General features: G+C 37.9%; 1 protein-coding gene across 4 annotated transcripts in view; it reads right to left on the bottom strand.

The window, feature by feature from the left end:
• Positions 1-18588: 18588 nt before the first annotated feature.
• The window catches only part of ZNF385D (zinc finger protein 385D), a 411842-nt gene continuing 407484 nt past the window's right edge, over positions 18589-22946 (bottom strand). For 3 of the 4 annotated variants that reach the window (XM_088059112.1, XM_088059116.1, XM_014248779.2), the window contains exon 9: positions 18589-22443. In XM_088059112.1, the coding sequence (XP_087915238.1) occupies positions 22210-22443 (234 nt within the window). In that variant the 3' untranslated portion in view covers positions 18589-22209. The remainder of the gene's footprint in view (positions 22444-22946) is intronic. The other variant, XM_005518941.3, reaches the window with a different exon arrangement.

Raw genomic sequence — 22946 nt, 5'->3', positions numbered from 1 at the left:
GTGGGACTACAGTTTTACTTCTTTAGCTTTAGAGGGTGTTTGCTCCTGCCCTTCCACCTTCCAAATAGATGTGAATTGGTATGCAGGAACTTGTTTCAGGAGCCTGGAGTACTTCATGTGAGCCTCTCTTGTCTCAAAAGTGGCTTTGCAAGATTGCCATGGAATTTTCCAGTTCAGTGTAGCTGCACCTTTGAATGGTTCAGCCCCAAGTGCCTAAAATAAGATTTATTTTCCTGAATGGTAATGTTTTCAATGAGAGGAAATTACCCCTTCTTATGAGTAAGAAACAGACTTCATTTCTGTCATTTACTTTCCATCCTTTAGCATCTCTAATTGTGCCGTCTCCCAGCACCACCGCAACAATTTCTAAAATCCCCTCAGGCTTTCCCCTAGACTTGGAATTTTCAAATTCAAAAATCCCTTTTGATCCTATGTCTGTGACAAGTAAACAGCCATTGGTGAGTAAACATGGTCGGCTGTTAGGAGCCAGCTTGCCAATCCATAGCCTCCCTGCTGTTTCCCACAGGTTCCTGCCAGTCTCTGCTATCACCTCATCATCATTGTGATAGACTGAAGCATTATCTCAGTTGGTGAGAGCATGGTGCTATTAACGCCAAGGTCACACATTCGATCCTCATTTGGACTATTCACTTAAAGAATTGGACTTTATGATCCTTGTGGGTCCCTTCCAGCTCGGAATATTCTGTGATCCCATGTTATTCCCTGCAGCTTTCCCACCTGTGATCTAATTTCAAGTTGTCTGGACAGAGTAATATCAAACAGAAAATTGAGGGACCCTTGATGCTCATTAGGAAAACATGAATATTTCATTTATTCTCCTCAGCATGCCCTTTTCACTTTACTGAAAGTACATTAGAAACTCGTGTGGAAGCTCACACCATTTCTGCTCCAAGTGCTACCCAAACCAGCCACATCTTAGTGATTGTCATTCCCTTTCCCTTACCACACTGAAGAAATTCATGCCTTCAAAAACAATTCATTTAATTGCCCCAACATGTTTTTCTATTTTGCTTTCCCTTTCCCCCCACCCCTCCACCTTTAATTGACTGGTTTGTGCTCTTGTCAGCTAAAGAACAGTTCAGTTCTGCTAGGGAAGACCCCTCCACAAACTCAAACCTCTTGACCCTTAAGGGATTTTTGTGAAAGCAGCTGCCATGAAAGCAATTTGTTGTTGAGCTGAGTCCAAGAAATGAACACTCAGTGTTCCATATATGTATATTATGAGCTATACCTCAAATGTCACATAATTTTAACTTTGTATATAACCAGAATGTTTCTCCCTGCAGCTTATACTTTTGCATTATGCATTTATGTAAAATGCATTTAGCCAGGAGTAATCCTTTGAAATTCTCATCTTTATTCCACAGGGGAAAATTATGGACTGGCTTCTACTTATACAAATCTAGAAACAGTTGTCTGAGTTACTATATAATTTAATTCCTTTATTTGAATCTAAACTTTACTCCACTTTCTTCTTTTGTTTAAAGTTTGATTGACAGGTTTAAAATCATCCTGTAACTATTGTCTTTGATTAATACTTTTATTGAATGTATTTCCATTTTGTCTTTTCATAATTTTTTCTGATTATACTGTGTCTTAATTTTAATTCTGGTTACTTTTTACAAGATGCCACAGAATGACTATTTTTTTCCAGTCTCATTCTGTTCAACTCCAATTCCTTAAACACTCAACAGCTGCATTTGTTGCAACAGTCTCTCATTTATATTGACATTTTCCTCTGCAGGAAATATTTCTCTGAATTTAACACTTGTTCCATCTTTGTAAATTTTGCAGTGTGTACTTTCACACTCCTCGTCCATTTGCATACATTTAATCTACCTTCCAAATTCAAGGAATATTTGGTAAATAATCTCATATTTAGATTCTCAGTCTTTGCAAACAGGGCAAAACAAAATGAAAGCTTCATATTCCTATACCCAGTAAAATAAATACTGTTGCATCTAATATTTCACAAAGAGATTTTCTAACTTTTCTGTGCATTCAAGTCTCAGCAACTTCACATCTTTTGTGGAAGAATGTTAAAAAAGTAGCCATGAAGTTATCTCCCCACTATTTTCCACGAGGACTTTTGCAAAAGCAGCCCCAGATATTCAAGTCAAACCTGAGAGGGACAAGGTCTATTGACAAGACCAGTGAAAACATTACTTTCAACATATGGTATGGAAAGAAGAACTAGAAGTTCAGAAAACCCAGAAATAATTACATGATTGTAGTTTTCTAGATACATACCATTCCTATCTATTTCTTTCCACCAATTCATTTGTATCCACTTCTTTTACTCCCTATCCAGCTATCCCCTGCTGTTCATGCACACTGTCTCACTAATACCAGCACCTGCAGTTTAGGCAGCTTGCTGATCTAATTTTGCCACAGGAAATTATTGGATTTCATTTTAGAACTGGTCAACACCCACCAATCCCACCATCAAAAATACCTTTGAAGAAATGCTATCCAAACAGAAAGCAGCTAAAACTGCTTTCAGCTGATGTTCTCACATCTCCCACGGCTTCAGGGATTTCAAAGCCAAAGGGTCAGGCACACCACCTTTCCTAGCTATTTAAGACATTAAGATATATTACACAGCTAATACAATGTTTTTGAAAATTTTTAGTATCAAATAGTACTTATGTTTATTTTCATTTTAGTATTACTTATATAATGAGAAAAGAACAGTTCCTTTAAGGTGTACACAAAGCAAATAATATGAGATGGTCTAGTCCTGGTTATAGCAGACATGGATCTGTTCTGCATAAACTGTAATGAGCAAGTGTTACAGTGAAGACAGTGCTACTGTCACTGAGGGCAAATCCAACAAGAGAGAAAATAAATCCATCTGACAAATTCATTGTGGTAGCAATGCCCCACAATATTATATCTTCAAAATGCTGACCTTTTCCCTCCTTCTGTTCCTTCCACTGTAGGTAGGCATGTCCTGCTCAGCTGCCTGTCTCCCCTGGGACTCAGCTCACACACCCTCCTGGCCTTCCATGACCACTGACAATCAATTTAAGCAGCGAGTAGGCAGCAGCAGCATTTGCTTTACATTTGATCTGCCTTGCAAATATTATGGGGAACTTACCGAGAGTGAAATCCTACCAATATGGAAAAGGGGATATGGTACAACTCATTGAGCCAAACTATCTAGAATACATAAGGTTCAGGAGAAGAGGGAAGAAAAAAATAACAAAGAACACCCAACGTTATTTTAAAAATTCATGGTCCTCCTCTCAAAGGTCAGAACGATGAAGAAATGCTCTCTAGAGCTACAGAGAGTCCTTAATATTTCTTCCACAGAAAATAGACACAACAATACTTCACAACAGCTATTATGGCTTCAAAAGGTACAGTCCCCTGAGGATCTCCTCTTGCTTTCAAAAGAATTAAACTATTTGATTTTCATTCCTGGCATTGTACAGCTCCTCAGGAATTTGGGTAGGTGACCTGCTTTAGCTGAGTCACCAGCCTAAATCAATTGCAATTCCACTGATCTGATTTACTCCAAACTTCTCTTTTCACAATACAGCTCAACCGCAGGTTTGAATGAAATTCTCTTTTGTTAAACTGTCCAGGCAATTAGAAGTAAGGAAGCAAATTTGCATCTACCAGTCTTAAAAACTCTTTCAAGTTCTGAGATCTGTGATCATGTAGCCTTATGGACTTAATGTAAGATTTTCTATAGTCATAAAATAAAGAACTTTATATACAAAGTACACAAAAGCTTTAACAAATTGCATCCCTCTTTATCTTCCATCTGTATAAGCTACAATATAAGCTCATTTCCAGTTACTAAATGGATATGGCTATATTTTTTTAAAAAAATGGTACATGGTTTGTTTTTATTTTATCAGAGTGAGAAGTAGGAGAAATTTAATTGACATTAAAACAGCAGTGACTTGCTATCCAGCAAAACAAATTGTGCAGCCTATTTCTTGCATACTGCTTATTAGTTTCCTTGGTAACTTGTAATCATTTGCCTTTCTAAAACAGATGAGATGTCAACAAATATTTACTATAGTAGTGGTTTGAAACATCAAAAACAAAAGTGCTGTAATGACAGCATAATAAATCTTAACATGAAAACTTAATGGTCACATTAGTGACATAATAACCATAATCTCAGGTTCATGCTGCTCACCATTGCATACTTTTGTTTCATAGCATGGTTGTGACATGTCACAGACCATGAAGCACCTTCCAGTACATTCTCCAAAATCTGCTCCAGACTATTAAAAGTAATCATTTTTTATAGTAAAATCTCACAATTAAATGATGTCAGCTCTTCCCAGGGTGACACTGCTAATCAGACAAATCTTATTCTGATACATTTTAGTCATAGAAGTTATGTCAACAAAGACAAAATCTTTATATGCTGCCATAGATGAATTCCCAAAGTATGGAAAAAAGTTCTTTAATACCTCTACACATTTCTGACATGGTTTCTTCTCAAAGCAGCAATATTACAGAAGTCAAAAACAAACCAAAAACCACCAGAATTTCTAAGTGGACAATAGAGATGACAAAGTAATCCCTTTATAGTTTGGGAGGAGATAATGGTAATTAATTTCCAGAATTTCAAAGCAGAGTTCCACCAGCTGTTTGAATGATGTGCAGTAAGTTATGCTCAGCAGAGGAAAAAAGGATTGAATAAAAAAGAAAAAAAAGAAAAAAAAGGGCTGTGAAGAAATGGAAGCAAGGGTAGATGTCTACCTGGAATCTCGTAAAGCCTTTGGCACTCTTTCCCACAAAATTCTCCTGAAGAGCCTGGCTTCTCAGGCCTTGGAGAGGCATACCTTTTGCTGGGTAAAATACTGGTGGCTGGCTGAACTCAGAATGGTTGTGAATGGAATTACTGAATTACATCCAGTTGGCATCTGGTGACAAGTGTCCCTCAGAGATCAGTACAGGGACATGTTCTGATTATTTTACCAATGCAATGTCTGAATGAGGGGATCTAGTGCACTGTCAGTCAGTTTGCAGACAACACCAAGGAGAGGGAGTGTTGATCTGCTGTAGGGTAGGAAGGCTGTGCAGAGGGATCTGGACAGGCTGCATCCATGGACCAGTTTCATCAGGTTCAGTAATGTGAGGTTCCAGGTCCTGCACTTGGGTCACAACAACCCCAGCATCACTGCAGGCTGAAGAAAGAATGACTAGAAAGCTGCTTGGCAGAAAAAGACTTGGGGGCAGGGAATGATAAATGGACAGCCACCTGAACATGGGCCAGCATGTGCCCACATGGCCAAGAAAGCCAGTGGAACCTTGGCCTGTATCAGCAACAGCGTGGCCAGCACTCATCCCCTTGTACTCGGCACCAGTGAGGCTGCATCTCCAATCCTGTGTTAAGTTCTGGGGCTCTCAGTACAAGGCACACACTGAGGTGCTGGAGTGAGTCTAGAGAAGGGCTGGTGCTGGTACAAGTCTTATGATGAATGGCTGAGGAAATGGGTTGTTTAGCCTGAAGAAAAGGAGGATCATGAAGGAGACCTTATTACTCTTTACAACTACCTGAACAGGGCTGTGGTCAGGATTGGAGTCAATCTCTTCTCCCAGGCAACCAGTAAAAGGACAAGGGGAAACAGCCTCAACTTGCACCAGGGTAGGTTTAAACTGGATATTAGGAAAAATTTCTTCACTGAAAGGGGTGTCAGTCATTGATACATGTTGCCCAATGAAGTGGTAGAGTCACCATTCCTGGAAGCATTCAAAAAATTAGAACTGGCACACAGGGATAAGTTTAATGCTGGTCACGGCAGTGCTGATTTAAGAGTTGGATCAGTTGATCATTTGTTTGGGTGTCTTGCAACCCAAACAATTCCATGATTCTGGTTTTCTCCGAGTCACAAAGACATTGGTGAGCAATGAGTGAGGGGGGAAAATCAGGAAGCTCAAAGTTGGAGCTGAAACTGGAAAGAGATGGGAGTACAAGGTGAAGTGTTTCTGCAGGGAAAACAAACAAACCAACCAAAACAAAAAACACCCCTAAACAAAACCCAAAAAAACCAAAGCAGGGAAAACCTTGTTCCATTGCTGAAAAAGACAAGGGACATGGGAAAGTGAAAAATGCCACATAAAAGCTTGACGTGCCTTCATGCCTTGCAGATCTCCTAGCTCAGTAGTAGAGTTTAGAGGCGAATTACAAGGTAGGTGAAAACTTGGCTGAACTGTTATCTCAAAACCCTAATCTAATCAACTGCCTACAAGGAATGACATTCCTTAAGGATCTATACTGAGACCAATACAACTTATCATCTCATCAATGACATGGATAATTGCACTTAAAGCAATTTCATGGACCTTACAAGTTGGAAAAAAGGACAATGACTGATAAACTGAAGGACAAGGCTGTCCCACCAAGGGACTTTAAGAGAAAGAAGAAGCAGGCTGACAGCTGCCACATGAAGTTCAACAGAACCAAATACAGTCATGCAGGTATGAAGATACAAGACCCAAGAGATAATATCCCCTGCACTGTATGAGTTTGGGGAAAATTGACTAGATAATAATTCTGTGAAAGTATTTGAGGTTCCAGTAAAAGTCAAATTAAATAAAAGTCAGCAGCACACCATTATAAGAACCAGGGATGGTCGCTGACAAGAGAAAAGCTGAAAAGAAAAAATATCTAGGGAAGTGATTTTCTTCCTTTATTTACCACTTGTGCAGCCATGCCTGGAATGCTTCATCCAGTTTGGGTCTCCACTAATGACAAATATGAGCACACCACAAGGAATTTGGTGTAGAGTGTAGAGAATATGACACGAAAGAGAGGAAATTTGCTTTGCTTGCTAGAAAAGCATAATGGGGGGGTACTGAGTACTGGCTACTTAGACACAAGATGCTCTTTCCAGAAATGCATAGTAAAATGTCAAGAGGCAGTGTATACTGACAATAAGATATTTTAAATAGTCTTCAGAAAAAAAAAACCCAAAATCTCACAATGATTGAGCTCTGAACCAGGTTGCCTAGAGATGCTGTGGAGTTTCCAATGCTGGAGACTTTTAAAACACAGCTGGACACAGCTCCAAACAACCTGATCTGACTTTGAAGATAGCCTGGCTTTGAGTTGGACTTGATGACCTACCATGATCCAAACTCAAGAATTCTATAATTTCATGGTTGAATATTGGCAACTGCGGCATAGATAGGCCGTTGGCATCTTTAGAGTTAAGCAGCAGTTGAAAAGGGATTTTAGTTTCCAGTGATTGTGCATGTATGGGGGGAAAAACATAACTATGTGATCCTCTTGGGACCTGAGTTTCAGTTTCCAAAACCTTAAGGGATTACTGCAGTTGCGCTGCTTTGTACATCTGCTGTGAAAACCACTGCAGTAGTCTGAGACACCTGTAACTAAGATGATGAGGACAAAAGCAGGTTTCTAATCTCTAAGTGGCTAAATACTTCATGTTTATCTCAAAATTACCCTTACATCTTACAAATTGCACATCAGCATTTAAAAGAGGAAATACATGACTGATCTACAGACCAGATGCATGACTGCATACCCAAATACCTTTCTCATCCCTGAGATTTCACCAAGTAAGTCAGTGCTGGCATGTTTTTAGTGATGGGCTAACTGCAGTTTGCAGAAACAAGTGGAAATAGGCAAGCTTCTAGTAACACAGCTAAACCAGGGAACATAGAATGAACAGAGGAAAATAAATAATGAAGAAAGGAAGCTAAGGAAATATATTAATTCCAGGGTAACCACCACCAAAGTCTGATGTGGTTAAGATAGGTCAATATTGGGCAGAAGCACATGCTTTTAAATAAATGGGGAAATAAGAATAACTTTCCACAGATACTGGACATGCACTGTCACTTCTTTTTTTTAATCCATATTAAATCATTTGCTGCCTTGCTTATCTGTGTTTTAAATCTCCATGTTGCCAAGAGTTTAGTGATTTGTGAGCCAAGTGGGATAAAAACAAGAGTTCCCCAATATTTTCTCTGCCCCTGTGCACACACACAGATGAATTACACATCCACACATGCCAGTCCCTCTAGGCTCATTTTTGAACACTCCTGGGAAGAAGATCTATGATCTCTGACACTCTGGTCACCCCCTCTGCTCTCTAATAGTACTTGTAGAGCAGAACATATAACACTGTCAAAGCCTCTGGAGATTTTAGCAGCTAGACCATAATAGTGGGATCCAAGAAAAGGAGCTAGAGATTTAGGAGGAGATTTGAGCAGAATTTTGGCAACCCTTAAACAAACATTTATGATCCCCAAAATTCCTTCTCTCTAGCTTGGCAAGCACTTGAACGATACAAGTGTGTGCGTTCCCTCCTGCAGGGTATCCTGGCCATAACAGGTGTATTGACAATGTTCATGCATAGTCCTGTGCTAATATATGCCTAATGCTTTCCCTGATTTCAGAATGCTAATTAAAAGAAATATAAGTTCAATAAGGTATAAAATATCAAAGTCAAAGCAGGAAGAAGCTGTATCCATATGCTGGTTAACTCAGCACTTCCTAATACAAATACTACACACAGCCTAGTGTCTCTCTCGGTAATCAATAATTGTACCCCAAATGACATCTTGCTAGGAGCAGAGATGCTGCATTTTTAGCCATTTTTCTTGGGGCAGGCTCTTAATAAAACACTGTCTATCCCACAAAGAAATTTTTCCTCCTACTGGCTTGAATGTTTTCCAGGACAATACCAGCAAAGGAATTTATCCTAAGAAGGGCTGTCACCAGCATGGATTCTTTAGCTCTGTGATTTTGGGAGAGGGTAAAGAAAGACACAAACACAAACCAGGGAAATCTGGTTTAGGAAGATGGGTGAAGAGTTCTAGGGGCAGTCAGTAAACTGGGATTAATTCTTCAGTGGTCAGGGAGTTACGTGATTATGAATGTAAATATCTTCTTTCATGTTGTTAGTATGGGAAATATTATTTGGGCAATAGTACCAAATGGAAGTATTTTATTATTTATAGCGGACTGAGCCTGCTAGTCAGTGTATTACTTAAGCCCCGTAACTGGTGGTTGCTCACCAGTTTCATGAGTCCCATCACTAAATAGGAGCCTATTCTCCACAGCACTTACCAGAGCTCATTTTTAGCAGCAGAACCACCTTGAGAAATTCCCCAGCATCAGAAACTGTCAACATACAAAGCTGGATCTTTATGGTGCCTTCACTAGACTAGGATTTCTCCACCTTAACCTACCACCAAGAGTTACAGACTGGAACAAGGTGAAGGTAAACACACACTGACACAGAAATTTAATCCTTTGATAGCTACAAGATGTTCATGCTACCAAAAGCAGTACTGGGACACCGGAGTTTGTGCTTTGGTCACACCAAGATATTTAGGCCAAATAAGGAAGATTCTATTCACCGCACCTCACCCAAGCAAAAACTCAAGACAATTGGTAGATCCTGATTCTATAAAATATTAAGTTATTATCGTTTCTTTCAGAATGACACGAAACAGTCAATAGCTGGATAGTTTAGAAAATAAGAGTTTTTTGAATGAGGAAATGAATTAATCTATAGGAGCTTGATGCTAAAGCAGAGAAAAGCAGAAACAGCAGTTTTCAGGAAATTTCAATCACTGTCTCTCTGGTAAGACAGGAGATATTTACAGCAGAATACGACTATTTTTAACAGGGGTCATCTCTCTGAATATGATTTGAAAATAACACTATTATTCTAAACTTTTGGTGGCCAGATCTCAGCCACTAAAAATTGCTATAAGCCTAGAAAAATAATGAGGCTATGCTTATTTATAACAACTAAGAGTCTAGTTTTGAGCTTTCCAATTAGCCTCTGGCTTTAGAAAAGGCTGCAAAAGCCCTCTACAAAAACTGAAAACAGTATTTCCATCCAGCAGCTCTGTTCAGTGGAAGAAAACACCTGCCTTCTCAAAGTTTTAGACAATTGTGGTTTCTCTCTTAAATTGTGGTAAACTCTCTTACCTAGGAGTGGTGCTGGAAGAAAGGAAGGCATACCATTCTTAGAAAACTTTTATAAGCCAAATATAATTTATATTTAAGATTTACTGCTGCTGTCCCCAACAAACCTCTGTGTTTGCTTCAGTCATCTGTTTTTTATTTCACCCTGATGATCCCATGCTGCCAATACTGGTGTTTCACTGAAATGTTGGGTAGGAGGAAAAGGATTCAACCTCCTTTGCTCCATCATTCTTTGCAATTGTATGTAAAGCTCGGCACCTCAATTTCTTTCCCTGCCTTTTGATAGCCTTTTACTCTGTAATTTCTGGAGTCTATATAATCTTTTCTAGTCTTTACAATGTGCCAACTTCACTGCAAAAAAATTCTTCCATTTTAAGACTAAAACTAAACTTACTAATAAGGATATTTAGGGTTTTTTTTCCCCACTCATCTTGCGTATGGAAGACTCAGTTCCATAACTGTGCTCTACCGCATCCTGGACTTCATGCTGGTTGTCCTCCACCCTGAACTAATGAGCAACTTGCTTACACAGGATTAATTTATGACATACAACATTTGCTTAACTTTTTAGTGAATTTCAGACATGTATAGCACAGATGTCTACCTCTCATTTATCATCCAGTATTTCCTTTGCAGTCTGTGGGGAAAATAAGCACTTCCAGTGTCATTCTATTAGGAACGGCAAAAAGAGAATGACAGACTCTCATGGAGTCAGAACAGGAGAATTCCTTAGTTTATTGCTTCAGCCTTGTTTTATAGACTGGTTCGTGGAAAGTACAGAAAGGAAACTTATTGGTTAGTAAACTGCTACATCACCATCATTGGTCAGTGGTGAACAACACCCTCTGACTTTCTCTTGCAAAGAAAACAAGAGCAGGAAAACAACACCTGGCATGGCTGTTTTCTGTCTCTAAGAATTGTTTTGATTCCTCCTTAAAACTTCCCAGGCTACTTTCTCAGGCTGGACTTGAGAAAGCTATGGGGCCTGCAGTTTCTGCAGGCTCCCTGCAGCCTGCTCCAAAGCTAGCATCCACACTTCCAGTGCACAAGTCATCTCATCCTGTAGTACACTTACTATACACTACTGTGTATAGTAATGAAGGAATCAACTCACCTACTGCTAAACCAGAGGCTGGGGAACTGCTTTAGTGCCTAACAGCTTTACCAAGGTCCCAGCACAAGCTCAAGTCTCCAGACAGTGTCAGATGAACTTGAATCTCATATCTCAGATGGCCAGTCTCTTCCTTTCTTAATCATTAAAAATTGCAAAAGCTTCTCAAGCTATGCTGGGATGTAATGAAAATAACTTTTAAGAATTGTCTTCTGCCATAAAACAAAATTCTTATTTTATGAGCACAGAGAACCTTTAGACACCGATGCAGCAGAAATAAATAAGAAATGGCCAGGCTGTAAAATGACCAATTTGTAAAATGGCCAAATTATTAAATATGCTCTGCATAGCTCTGAAATATAGATTTCCATTAACAGATGGTATAATCTATGAAGACTTGGAATTTAACTCTTCTTATACTTAAGATGGTCAAATTAAGGATAAAACAGTGGACTAAACTGGAAATCTACAGATGTTGAGTATTTTTTTTTTTATGAGAAACTCAGTCTAAATTGTAATTAATTAAGATGTCAGAAATTAAAATTGGTTTGGCCTCGGTTGTAAGGAAAACAGAAGGCTTCCCTTTTTTAGCCAAAGCATTTTGGATTATGTTTTTGTACTGCAGTCACACAAAGCTTTTAGTTCTATAAAATATTTTGAACATGCTTCATTTGGAAGACTATTCTAAATCAACTAATAACATATTGAACATATTGCTGAGTGTTGACTCACAGGTTGTGGTTTTTTTTTTGGCTGGAAGAGATTGTTTGGTTGTTGTGGTTTAGTTTGAGGTTTTTTGGTTGATTTTAAAATACAGGATTGAGCAGAGAGTAAAAATGTATCTGCAGTGTGCCACAGCATGACATTTATATCCAGTTCTTCCTTGAAAGGTGCAATCATTGACTTCTTGGCAGAGGAAGGTTTAAAAAACACAGGCAGGTGTCAAGTGGCAATTTATTTACCTAATTATTAGCTAAAGTCTGAACTGAATGCTAAGCGTTAAGAGTCAGACATGACAGACTGGTGCAGCAATTTCATGAAGGTCTGTATTTTATTGTTGAGCTTTGGAACTCCACAGCTCAACTGAATGGCTTCTTACCCACCTAGTGCAGTCATAAAACATCTAGGCACTCCCACACTTAGGAACACAATTCACAGCATTCAGCAACCTCAGGAAGGAGTCTGAAATTAGAAGAACTGAGAGGCCTTTATTTTAACTTCATCCCCTTGTTCTGTTGCATGGACTTGGTCAATGGTATCTGTCTCCCTATGGGATGCTCTGCCCAAATGTCCCAAGTCAATTGTTGCCCAAAATAAAAGATGACCAAGTCTTAAATAGTTGCTAATCTCTGCATGTTTTCATGAACTCAATGAACTAGAGTCTTACTTTCTGCTTTCAGCACCGTTAAATATTTTCACTTATCTGTCTGATTTTTTTAAAAACATGACCTATGCTTAGCAACCGATCGTGACAGATGTATTTTGACATGAGATTGTCTAGGAAAACTATACTGAATCCTATTTCAGCAAGAATATGACAGACTCTTCCAGCTGACATGGTCCAAAAAGCCACCACCAAACATTTATACTTATGCTCAGATTTTCCTACTATTATTACGTGAATACATAGATTAAATAGACCCTGGGGAAGATTCAAAAATCTTTTTCTTATGACATGTCAGCTGCCATAATTTGTATATTTCTCTCCCTGACTTATCAAGTCATGAGCAAAGTCATTAATATATTTTGGAACAACACAATAAAGTATGCTCAGACAGAAAAGGAAATAGTTTTGCTGACTAGGACACTGTACCCAGTTAGCTGCTGCCATGGCAAACGCAGCACAGAGCCACATTCATAACCAAGACAGAGCTCACCTGAGGATCACCTCAGTCTTTGCCTGCTCAACACCTTTTCTGTGTTTTAACACTTACAAGTGTCTTTTAATTTCCAGAGAATTTTCACTGGTAAGTTTATAGACATCAATTCAAGAATTTATGCTTGAAGAGCTTCTTACCATAGATAGCTTTCTTCTTTTCCTGTTGGTTACCACCATTTCCATCCCATCATAGAGGGAGAAATTGGATCTCTTTCATGCTTAGACTTCCATCCTTATTGTAACCATAAAAATTTTATATTATTTTCTCATCACTCATGTCTTTCCTGAAAGGATTTAATTACTCTTCATTATGAATCAATGATGTTATCAAAAGATAAAGATTTTATTCTGTGATGGGATAATCCAAAATATACCTCAATTAATATTTTTGATTTTGCTTTTAACAGCTATATCAAATTTGTAACTCATTGGCACAAATAGTAATACCTGTACATTGTGCTCTTTAGTTGTTTACAGCTACTGAGTTCTTAGAGCTAGTTGTTATTAGATTCTAAATACAAGATTGTCCCTTTCTTTCCTATTGAGTTACAGCTCCTTTCTATTATAGCAGTTCTCAAGGTCACTCTATTCTTTCTGTTAAATATCATGTTCCTTTCTTGATTGATGATAGCTCCTAATGTGCATTATCAAAAAATTTTGAGAGCACATGCTCTTTTTCTGTGTGCAAAATCACCAGTAAAGCCAGATGAAACTTAAAATTGCCTTCCACTTTCTCTTCCCAGCCTAATGCTTCTCCTTGCACTATAACCCATACAGACTTCAGCTAGTTTCTTTCAAGATTATTTGAATTGTCTAATTACAATTAATTAAATTAATAATTTTTATGGATCACAGTCTCAAATACCTAAGCAAATCTAGAGCAATTAATCTATACTTACCTAATGAAGAAATTACTAAAATTTTTATAAGTTTGTTTAACCTAACTTACCTTTATAAAGACTCAGCTGTCTCCTAGCCCACTACCTTTTTCCACAGGCTTGATAAGGCTGACCTTTAAAAAGCCCTCAGGCACCTATCAGGTGTTTTAAATAGTACGAAATAATTGCCCCAGTCACCTCCCTCCACCCTTTTTTAATTAGAGATATTACATTTACTATTTATCAGTCAAAAGTATTATTACAAACTACCAGACCATTAAATTTTACTCTTGGACTTATAAAAATGTCATATAAATTTACAGTGTTTTGGAAGGGCGAACGTATCAAGGCCAGTTTTTGCAAAAGTGTCAGTACTTGTTGGTACTACTGACAGTAAACTAGTACCCAGAATTTAACTAGGCCTTGCATAGCTAAATAAAGGGCTTATGCTGGTTATCTGTAAGCTCTAGGAAGAATATTTCATTAATCTGATAAATGACTTGGTCTCAGGTTTGAAATCTTTCACTGTAATGATGGAGATTGTCCATAGCTGGAAGAACATTGTTCAAGAATAGCAACAAACTTCTTCTGTTCTCAAGAGCTGCAGTGTATTTGGCAGGGCTAAACTTGTTCTCACACTTGGGTTCAGAAAGCTCCTCCCTGCATTTAATTTCCAGAACTATTACCCTCTCTGGCACTTGCTGTAGGAACTAACTTCTCCTGAAGGATCTTTGACACATTATGTAATGTGTATGGTCTTTATCTCCAGTGCTTTCACTGGGTCCTGCTAGGTTTTGAGGGTTTTTTTATCCAAATTTAGAGTTTAATGAACTGGTGGCAAAGACTAGATGACTTACATACTGCTGTGGATTAAATATCTATTGCATGGGATAGTGATCCATTGCATCCCATCTCAAAGAGCAGAACTGAAGAGTTTCTGAAGCATTTGCTGCCACAATGAAGTTCCTGACAGCCAGATGGAACATGGGTATCAATAAAACATTAAAGGCTAATTTACCTTTTTTTTTTTTCCTATTGCTTTTCACAGCTGTATAAGGAGGTGAAAAAAGCTCTAGGTTTTACTCCAGAAATTCACTTGCCATGGAAAATACCTCAGTGGAGAAAAGAGACCCTCACATAGTTAGAGAAAAGGCTTAATTATAGCACAGCCAACAAAACTGGCTTCAGTGCGCACCATTTAAAGCAGCCAACACTGTAATGAGGGGCTTAATGCAGGACTCCAGTCAGGTGGTTTGATTATGCCACTGGAGGGGATAAAGAAGTGCTGTATTATACACCCACATTATACAGACCATAAGTGAGTGTTTTGGTTTTTCTTTTCCTCTTAAATGCTCCTTGCAGTGTCCTATGCTGTGGAGGGAGTCACAAAATGTGATTCAGCAGAAGGATTGGAGGGAAGTAAATCTGTGTGTATGCAGAGAGGCAATACATGTGCAGGCATTTGTTGACTACATGGTGGCTTTAATGTGAACCGTTGGATAAAGAGCTACAGCGGTTTCCATCTCCTGTCTAAAACTATAGAAACAGTAAAAAAAGAAGAAAGAAACAGTAAAAAAAGAAGAAAGAAACAGTAAAAAAAGAAGAAAGAAACAGGCATTTTCTCTTTGATTGACGTGTAGATTTCAGCAAACTGGTAGGACTTGAGCAACACAGGAATAAAAAAAAAGTGACCCAACTTGAGGCTCATTACATTTTCATTTTTAATTCCTGGGTTCTCCTTTTTTGTACCAAAACTGACACGAATAGTTTTATTCCAATGGAAAAATCAGATTCAGGCAGCAGTTTGACTGGCAACAATATCATGGCAAGTCTACATTGAAAATACATCTGAGGGAAAGATTACACTTTTGGGTGGGTAGAGGGGGGGAATCATCCCCCACACTGAAGCACTGGTTAAAAATCCTCAAATCAAGGCTTTTTTCAAATTTATATCATCTGTGTTATAAATACAACAGAATGACCCCGTTAAGAACCTCTGCCTCTCCCCATCAAGCCACCAGGCAGTTTTGAGAGAGTTCAAGCAGGCTGTTACAAAGACGTAGTTTTGCCTATATTCTCTCATCTCCCACTTTGCTGTGCCCCAAATGAATGTCTGCACTTGACAGATTGTGTTTTGAACTCACAGTTTTCACCTGATACATGTCTCAATGAGATCAGTTCCCATGGTAAATGCCGGTTGGTAAATGCCATGAGCTGCAAGCAGAGAAAGGGCTAACGTTGTTAACAAATGCTGCAGGCATTTGTAGTGAGAAATTGGTTTGTGGGTTCTATCCCTTTTGATATTGCTTTTTCACTCAGAAATACATAGATGTTTTTACTGAACATAAGAAATAACATTTAAATTTGATTAAACCTTTGAAGGATCCCAAAAGATGAATATTTCAGGAAAGTATGAAAGAATAAAGAGCTGTCTGTGTCATAAAACTCTAGATTAGGTAAAGAGCACTGTAGTATAGACGTTCTCTCTTCACAATATTTCACCATTACTATGGTTCTGCTGCTTTAAATTCTTTATACAATTTATTGACTATGATAAAAATGGCCCAACAGGGGCATAGATTATTACATACTTCTTAAATGCATATTTAATTTTATGGATTCTATTTATTCATATGAGAGACAAGACAACGAATAAGGAAACATAGACGAAAAATCAAAGTGTAATGAAAACAAAGTACAGACATCCTTTCTGGAGACCCAGGTGTTGACCAAATGCAGTGGCATCTTGGCTGGTATGAACACACCTGAAGACATGGAGTCCCAAGGAAAATTATTGTGTCCTTCAATTGAGTGTCCAATACCTATGCAATGAATATTATTAACTATGCTTGTTTCTAATCATGGGTGTCAAATCCTTGATTTCTGCTGTGAACAGGAAAAATGTCAGTGTATTGACAGTGTGCCTTTTTGCTACAAAATCACTGTGGTATCTAATCCAAAGAATGTCTTCTGAATTCTTTTTCATCAAACTTTAAAGTTAAGATTTCACAATCTTCAAGGTCCCTACCTTTTTTATCCAGGATCTCTTCAATGTCCCAGCTTTTTCATACCTCAGAAGTTCCATTTAAGAACATTGCACAAGGAAAAAGGTCAAATTAGTCCACCAATTTCTTTACATTGACTCTTTCAATTCTTCTTAATTCACCACCCAAGCATCGTCCCAGCATGAAGCTGACCACACAAACCAGGCAGCCACTAATCACGTTTCATGCTCAGCCAAGTTTCTTTATCAAAGTATCAATACTGAATCAGAGTTGAATGACATCTAATTGCAGTACACAGCATGACTGCAAAAAGCCTCATCCACTAAGAGCAAAAAATTGCCTCTATTGAAATCAAAGATTTTTGCAACTGCTATCAGGAGTCCCAAGGTTCAGAGCATTATGGTTTTCATACCAATGTAAATTTCAGTGTGGAGTACAGACTCTTTCAGCCACTGACATTTCAGGTCAGGCTATGTAATAATCATCTTCCAGATAGTTACATTTACTAAATGGTCCTGAATTTTAATAAACCTGTAGAAGTGAGAGGCCATAAAGCTCTCATCCTTGGCTAAACCCTTCACCGTGTTTGAGATTTCAGCTAGCTTAAGATAGGATTTATTAGTATTACTGTTTTAGTCACGTACTGAATTCCAGCACAGCAGCTTCTGTATGATTCATTGGCACTGAAGGAATGGCACTTAGAGATAAACAATAAGAACAGGAGAAGATGTGATGTAAAAAAAATACTTAACATTTTACATACTATAGGCTCACACTTTCATATGCATCTTGATAAACAAGCCCACTCTTATTTTCTTGGGAGCTTAGGGAGTTTAGAGTCTTGAGGCTGAACTGTGCTGAAGTCAGCTTTAGAAATGAAAATTCAGACACCTGTTAGTAGAAAGAAGACATTTCTTATGGCTGAGAGTTAACCCCAAAACCAGGACACTTATAAAGCTGTCTAGGTTCTGACTTCATGTGTTTTCAAAAAGATTTGTGCAACCAAATAATTTGTCTGTGCTTCATATCTACCCAAAATAATGTTACAGTTTTGAAAATCTCTTTAGATCTTGCTCCTCACTGTTGGTCTAATGTTCATAAAATGTAGTTTATTTTTGCTGAAAAAAGATATCAAGTTAGAAATTTCCCAGGATGCTTTGAAAAGACTCCAAAAACTATTTGTTTACTGAGAGTGAAAAACAGAAACAGGGGCTCCTAAGCAGCACAATTTCACTTTTCAGGGAGTATGGGGCCATACGCTACTGTATGTTTGGCAATTAAAAGAGAAGTGACTAAAGGCAGGTCCTTTCAGTTATGGTATTCCTTGTGAAAATGGAAGATAATGAAGTGAGACATTAAATTTACCAACAACATCCTTGCATTGATTCGGCATCTAGAAGTCTTTTAAACTTTTAAAATGTAGAGCCAATTGTAATATTTCAGTACTAAAATGACAGATGTAATTCTAGTTATATTAACTTTATTTAGCTGTTCTTAATTTTATATAATTTTATATAATTTATCTTAAAATAAAGATGAATACTCTTCAAATACAATATTTCTTGACATGGTCAGTCCTTTTTTTTTCATTTTAGATCATCGTATTTATACCGTTTACTTACTGACCTCTCACATCAGCTTTTACAGCAGTTTTCAAGAAGGTAACTAATTTCATGGTTCAGAGCAATGACGATCCTTCAGAACAAAGGTTTGAAGCCATAGATATTTGGAAAAATGCAGATAGCATAAATATATATATATATATATATATATATATATACACCTCCCACAAAAATACCATCTCTTCGGGTCAGAACAGAATAGTTATTCTTTAACACTTTGAATAGAACTTAAGAAAACATGTCTGAACCTGATTGTTTTTCTGAGTTCATCACCCAGCCACTTCCCTGCAGGCTGATTTCACACTCTCATTCCAGTGAGTGACTGTGACTTCAATGAAATTATCTGCTTCCTTGTGCTTTAGGCTTCCTCTTGGCCCTGGAGTGTTATGGTAATATGAAATATGATGGCATTTTTTTCTTTAATAGTTCTCTCCCCACTGGATGTATTGACTAGTAGGTGTAAAGTGTCTTCTGTCTGCTACTTCCTCTGTCATCTGCTGGGGACATACCCTTAACCAGAAGTTCTCTTTGCACCATCAGATTGCTGTGCCAGTATTTTCCTTGACAGATATAGATGTATATATATATATATATATATATATATATATATATATATATATAAATATATATAAAATGAAACTGTTGTGCTGATGTCCTGGGTACATAGTCTTGTTATTGACCAAGAGGGGGTGGAGCAGCAAGGCACAGAAAATCCACTATACATTCTAACATTTAGGCTTTATCCTTTATTAGGTAGTGAGTAAGAGACAAAAAGAACTGAGTTTGTTGTTTACAGCTGAACTTTAAAAGAGACTTGTGTGAACAAAACTTGTTCCATAGAGCACTGTGACAAAAGAGGTCCAAGAAAACTGAAGGTGCCATTGCAAATTAGCTGATGTAAGTAGTTGGAATGACACTCTTTTATATCTAGCAAAATTTGTATGAACTCTGCCCTTAGTACTGTGCCTCCATACATGCCACAGGCCACGTTCTGGCAAGGATCAGCCTGTTGATTTTGATGGCATCACAACAACATGGCAGGACGTACAGCAGGTGTCCGTGCACCAGAAGGCTGTGCATAAGAGCCTTCAGCATATTTGTCTATCTCCCATTTTCCCATCTGCCTGCTTCCTCATGGGGAAAAGATAGCCTGCACGGATCTTCTACATTCCCAAAATGTGAGTACTCCTCTGCTCCTTTATCAAGATCTTATACAGGCTCTTACAAAAGGCTCTAGAAACAAGTGGTGGTTCATGGAGCACAGCTTGAAAGCTGCTGCCCTTTTCAAGGAGGAATCTGAACACAGCTGGCAATGGCACTACAGCTTCTGCGAACAGATGGAAGGTTGAAAGCAGGCTTAAAAGACCAAGTCCACTGAATCTTACTATCTCATGTACCCAAATAAAATGAAACATTTTCTAAATTGAGTGTGAGGAGCAGGTTTTGAAGGCTGGCTTATTTACTGCCTCTTTACTGGGAGCTGTAGAGTAGAGAGCCCTTTTAAATGTCAGCCCCTAGTTATTTAGATGTCTAAACTTGGCTTCAGGAACTTACTCATACTGTTGTTTTGAAAATTAGGCCAAAGCAATCCAGCTGGTAATTAACCCTGGAATCACCATCATGTCTTTTTCATGGCTACATAGGTGTGAATTAAATATAAACAAAAGCTCATCTCATTTCAAGGCACAAACGTTTGCAAATAAACTGGATGAAATACAAATACATAATATAGAACTTATTTTAATATTTCTATATAAATAAATGCATCTCTTTGGAATTCTTTGGACACAGATATCCATGGAACCTCTTCTTTCTCTCTCTTTATATATCTTTTATAAAATCTAAATGCGGAGAGGTTTAAAAAATGGCAAATACGAATGCATATGGAAGGCTCACTGATGAACTGCAAGTCAAAAGTGCTGTATATTCCCATCCTCTGTATCTCCCACCTGTCTGCATTAACCACAGGCAGCATTATATAGCAACCACATGGTCAATATTTTGCATTACTGCCTTTTAATAAAATCTTCCAAATAATTTCCCCACCTAAACTTAAATTATGCTTTTAAATTTTATTCTGCCTAAATGTACGGTAGGCATTTCACTTAGCTACACATCAGAGTGGTTGCATGTGACTCAGCAGCACACTCCATAATATTAATAGATACTTTTCAGCTCCCTATGGGAAAAAGCAGGCAGCAAGGATCAGATTCAAGAAGTCTATTTTTTTCTCTGTTGTTTGTTACTTACCACTTAATGACCCACATGTGAAATCAATGGTTATATAATTATTTTATATAGTAGATTTTCTGTTTATAAGTTATTTTTCTTACTCTAACATATATACAATATATCTATATATACCCCTGATAAATCTTACTTTAAAGGGACACAGTCAACCCCTTTAAGCCTCACAGTAAATATATAAGGCTTTAAGCTGTCCGTACATAATGGTCAGCTACAGAATTCAAGGGTCCCTTGAGATCCTAAAAGTTGTATTTGTTCCAAACCCATGATGTGCAGTTATCTCGTAATATGTATCTCACGTGTCACTGTTTACATTTTATACGTATATTAAGACATTTTATACCACATCAGTAGAAAATAAAACAAGAGAATAAGTCTGTTGCTAAGACTAAGCCTATTGCAAAAAATATTACCTGTATCTACAGACACTCCCACTGGTGTGATATAAAATGAATATGTGCTGTACTTGGGATGAAATTCTGGCTACACTGCAGTCAGAAGGAACTTTAAACTGACTTAAATGAGACCAGGACTTTTCTCCTGGTCTTCATTTGTCAATTTTGATTCTGCGCAACCGATTTGTGTATTCCCTCTGCTCAACACTGAAGTGTCAGGCCTGTTTCATGACAAGAGCATATTTTTTGTTCTTCACTGTCATGTCTTAAATATTGATCTATCCTGTATGTATTACACTTTTTGAATAACACACAGTGTACACATACATTCTCAGTTAAAGAAACATTTGACCCATTCTGTGTATAGTATCTGAATTATTTTTCCCCCACTAGATCTTCCTAATCACTTTCTTTGCCTTAACCTGGATTATTTTCATTCATCTGTGAGTGAGGAAAACTTTGCTCACCAGAAACAGTTCCATGTTATTGTAATAATTTTGGACTACTTACCAAAGTGACATAATTTTGTTCATTTTATCTTTTGCAATTCAGTTAGAAACCTAGTGGCATAGATAGAGACACAATACTACTGTTTTACAAGACATCTATTGTATCTACTTTTGTTCAGATAAATACCCAGTAACTGCTGATTTGGCAGGAGGATTGGTAAGGGTACTGCTATTCACAGTGTTTCTTTTTTTTTTTTTTTTTTTTCCTTCTTCTTTAATCTACAGAATAAAGTATTTTATATACATTGGAACCAGTTAATGCCCTTTAGACAAATTTGTAAGTTGTTTCATAAAGCAGGAAAGACATTGCAGGGAAATATGTGCCAAAATGCACAGTCAAAAGGCTTTATATGTCACTACAAGTCAATGCTGGAGATCAGTTCTAAAACGATCAATGCTCAAGAGAAATGTTCTCATCTGGAGAAAATACTGCCCATTCCCCCTTTCAGAATTTGTTCAGTTCTCTATCAAAAGTTCTGGCTCTTCATATATACTTTAAACTATAAATAAACACTGCATAGTTCAATGTTCTTGATTTTCATTTTTTTTTGTTTGCTTTGATTTGAAAAATTATTGCAGTACAATTAATTCCCGTTTGGAGTTCAGTAAGGAGCAAACAGCACAGGAGTGTGGGTGGTCCGTATAGGCCCGGGAGCTGGTCGTAGGAGTGCTGGAGGAAGTGCTGAAGTCTGGAAAAGGGTGGCTGCTGGGGCTGTGCGAAGACTGAAGGGGGAATTCACAGCCACAGCAGCAGCTGCTGCTGCAGCTGCCAGTGGATTTGGTAAGATTCGTGGGGCCATCGGCTTTGAAGGTTCCTTTGAAAATACTAACTTTACCTGTGGGGAAGAAGAGAAAACAAACAGAGACACGTAATTTGGTCATATTAGCTACACAAGAGGGGCCTTAATTTAAGATTATATGTGCAAAATCAAGCAAGAGAAGCTTTGCGGTGGCTACTGACTCTGTGAGCTACAGACTTGTAACAGGCGATACAACCTCACCCACTGGACAAGGCAAAAGGATTTGGTTGGGGACAGAGTTCCAGTGTTCACATCTTATTGCCAACACTCATAATTTAATAGGAGATTAGAAATCAAAGCAAATCTAAAATGGGACTGGGGAATCTGCACCAAAGTAAAGCTGCATGTACCCCGCAACAATTAAACAAGGAAAAATTAAATATCAATTAATAGATCTCCATCTGAACAGCTTAATGTAGAGACCAGAGCAGAATGAAAACATATCCTAATCCCTGGTCTTTAAAGATACTTCTGCTTTAATCATTAGGATGCAAGTTCTTCTTAAAATTAAGATCTCCATATAACTCCTCTTCATTTAC

The sequence above is a fragment of the Pseudopodoces humilis genome, chromosome 1 (assembly GCF_049639895.1).
Source record: "Pseudopodoces humilis isolate 2021_Gansu_Grassland_sample_001 chromosome 1, ASM4963989v1, whole genome shotgun sequence".
NCBI classification, from domain to species: domain Eukaryota; kingdom Metazoa; phylum Chordata; class Aves; order Passeriformes; family Paridae; genus Pseudopodoces; species Pseudopodoces humilis.
The sequence above is the reverse complement of the archived record's forward strand: the minus strand, read 5'-3'. Positions and strand labels throughout refer to the sequence as shown.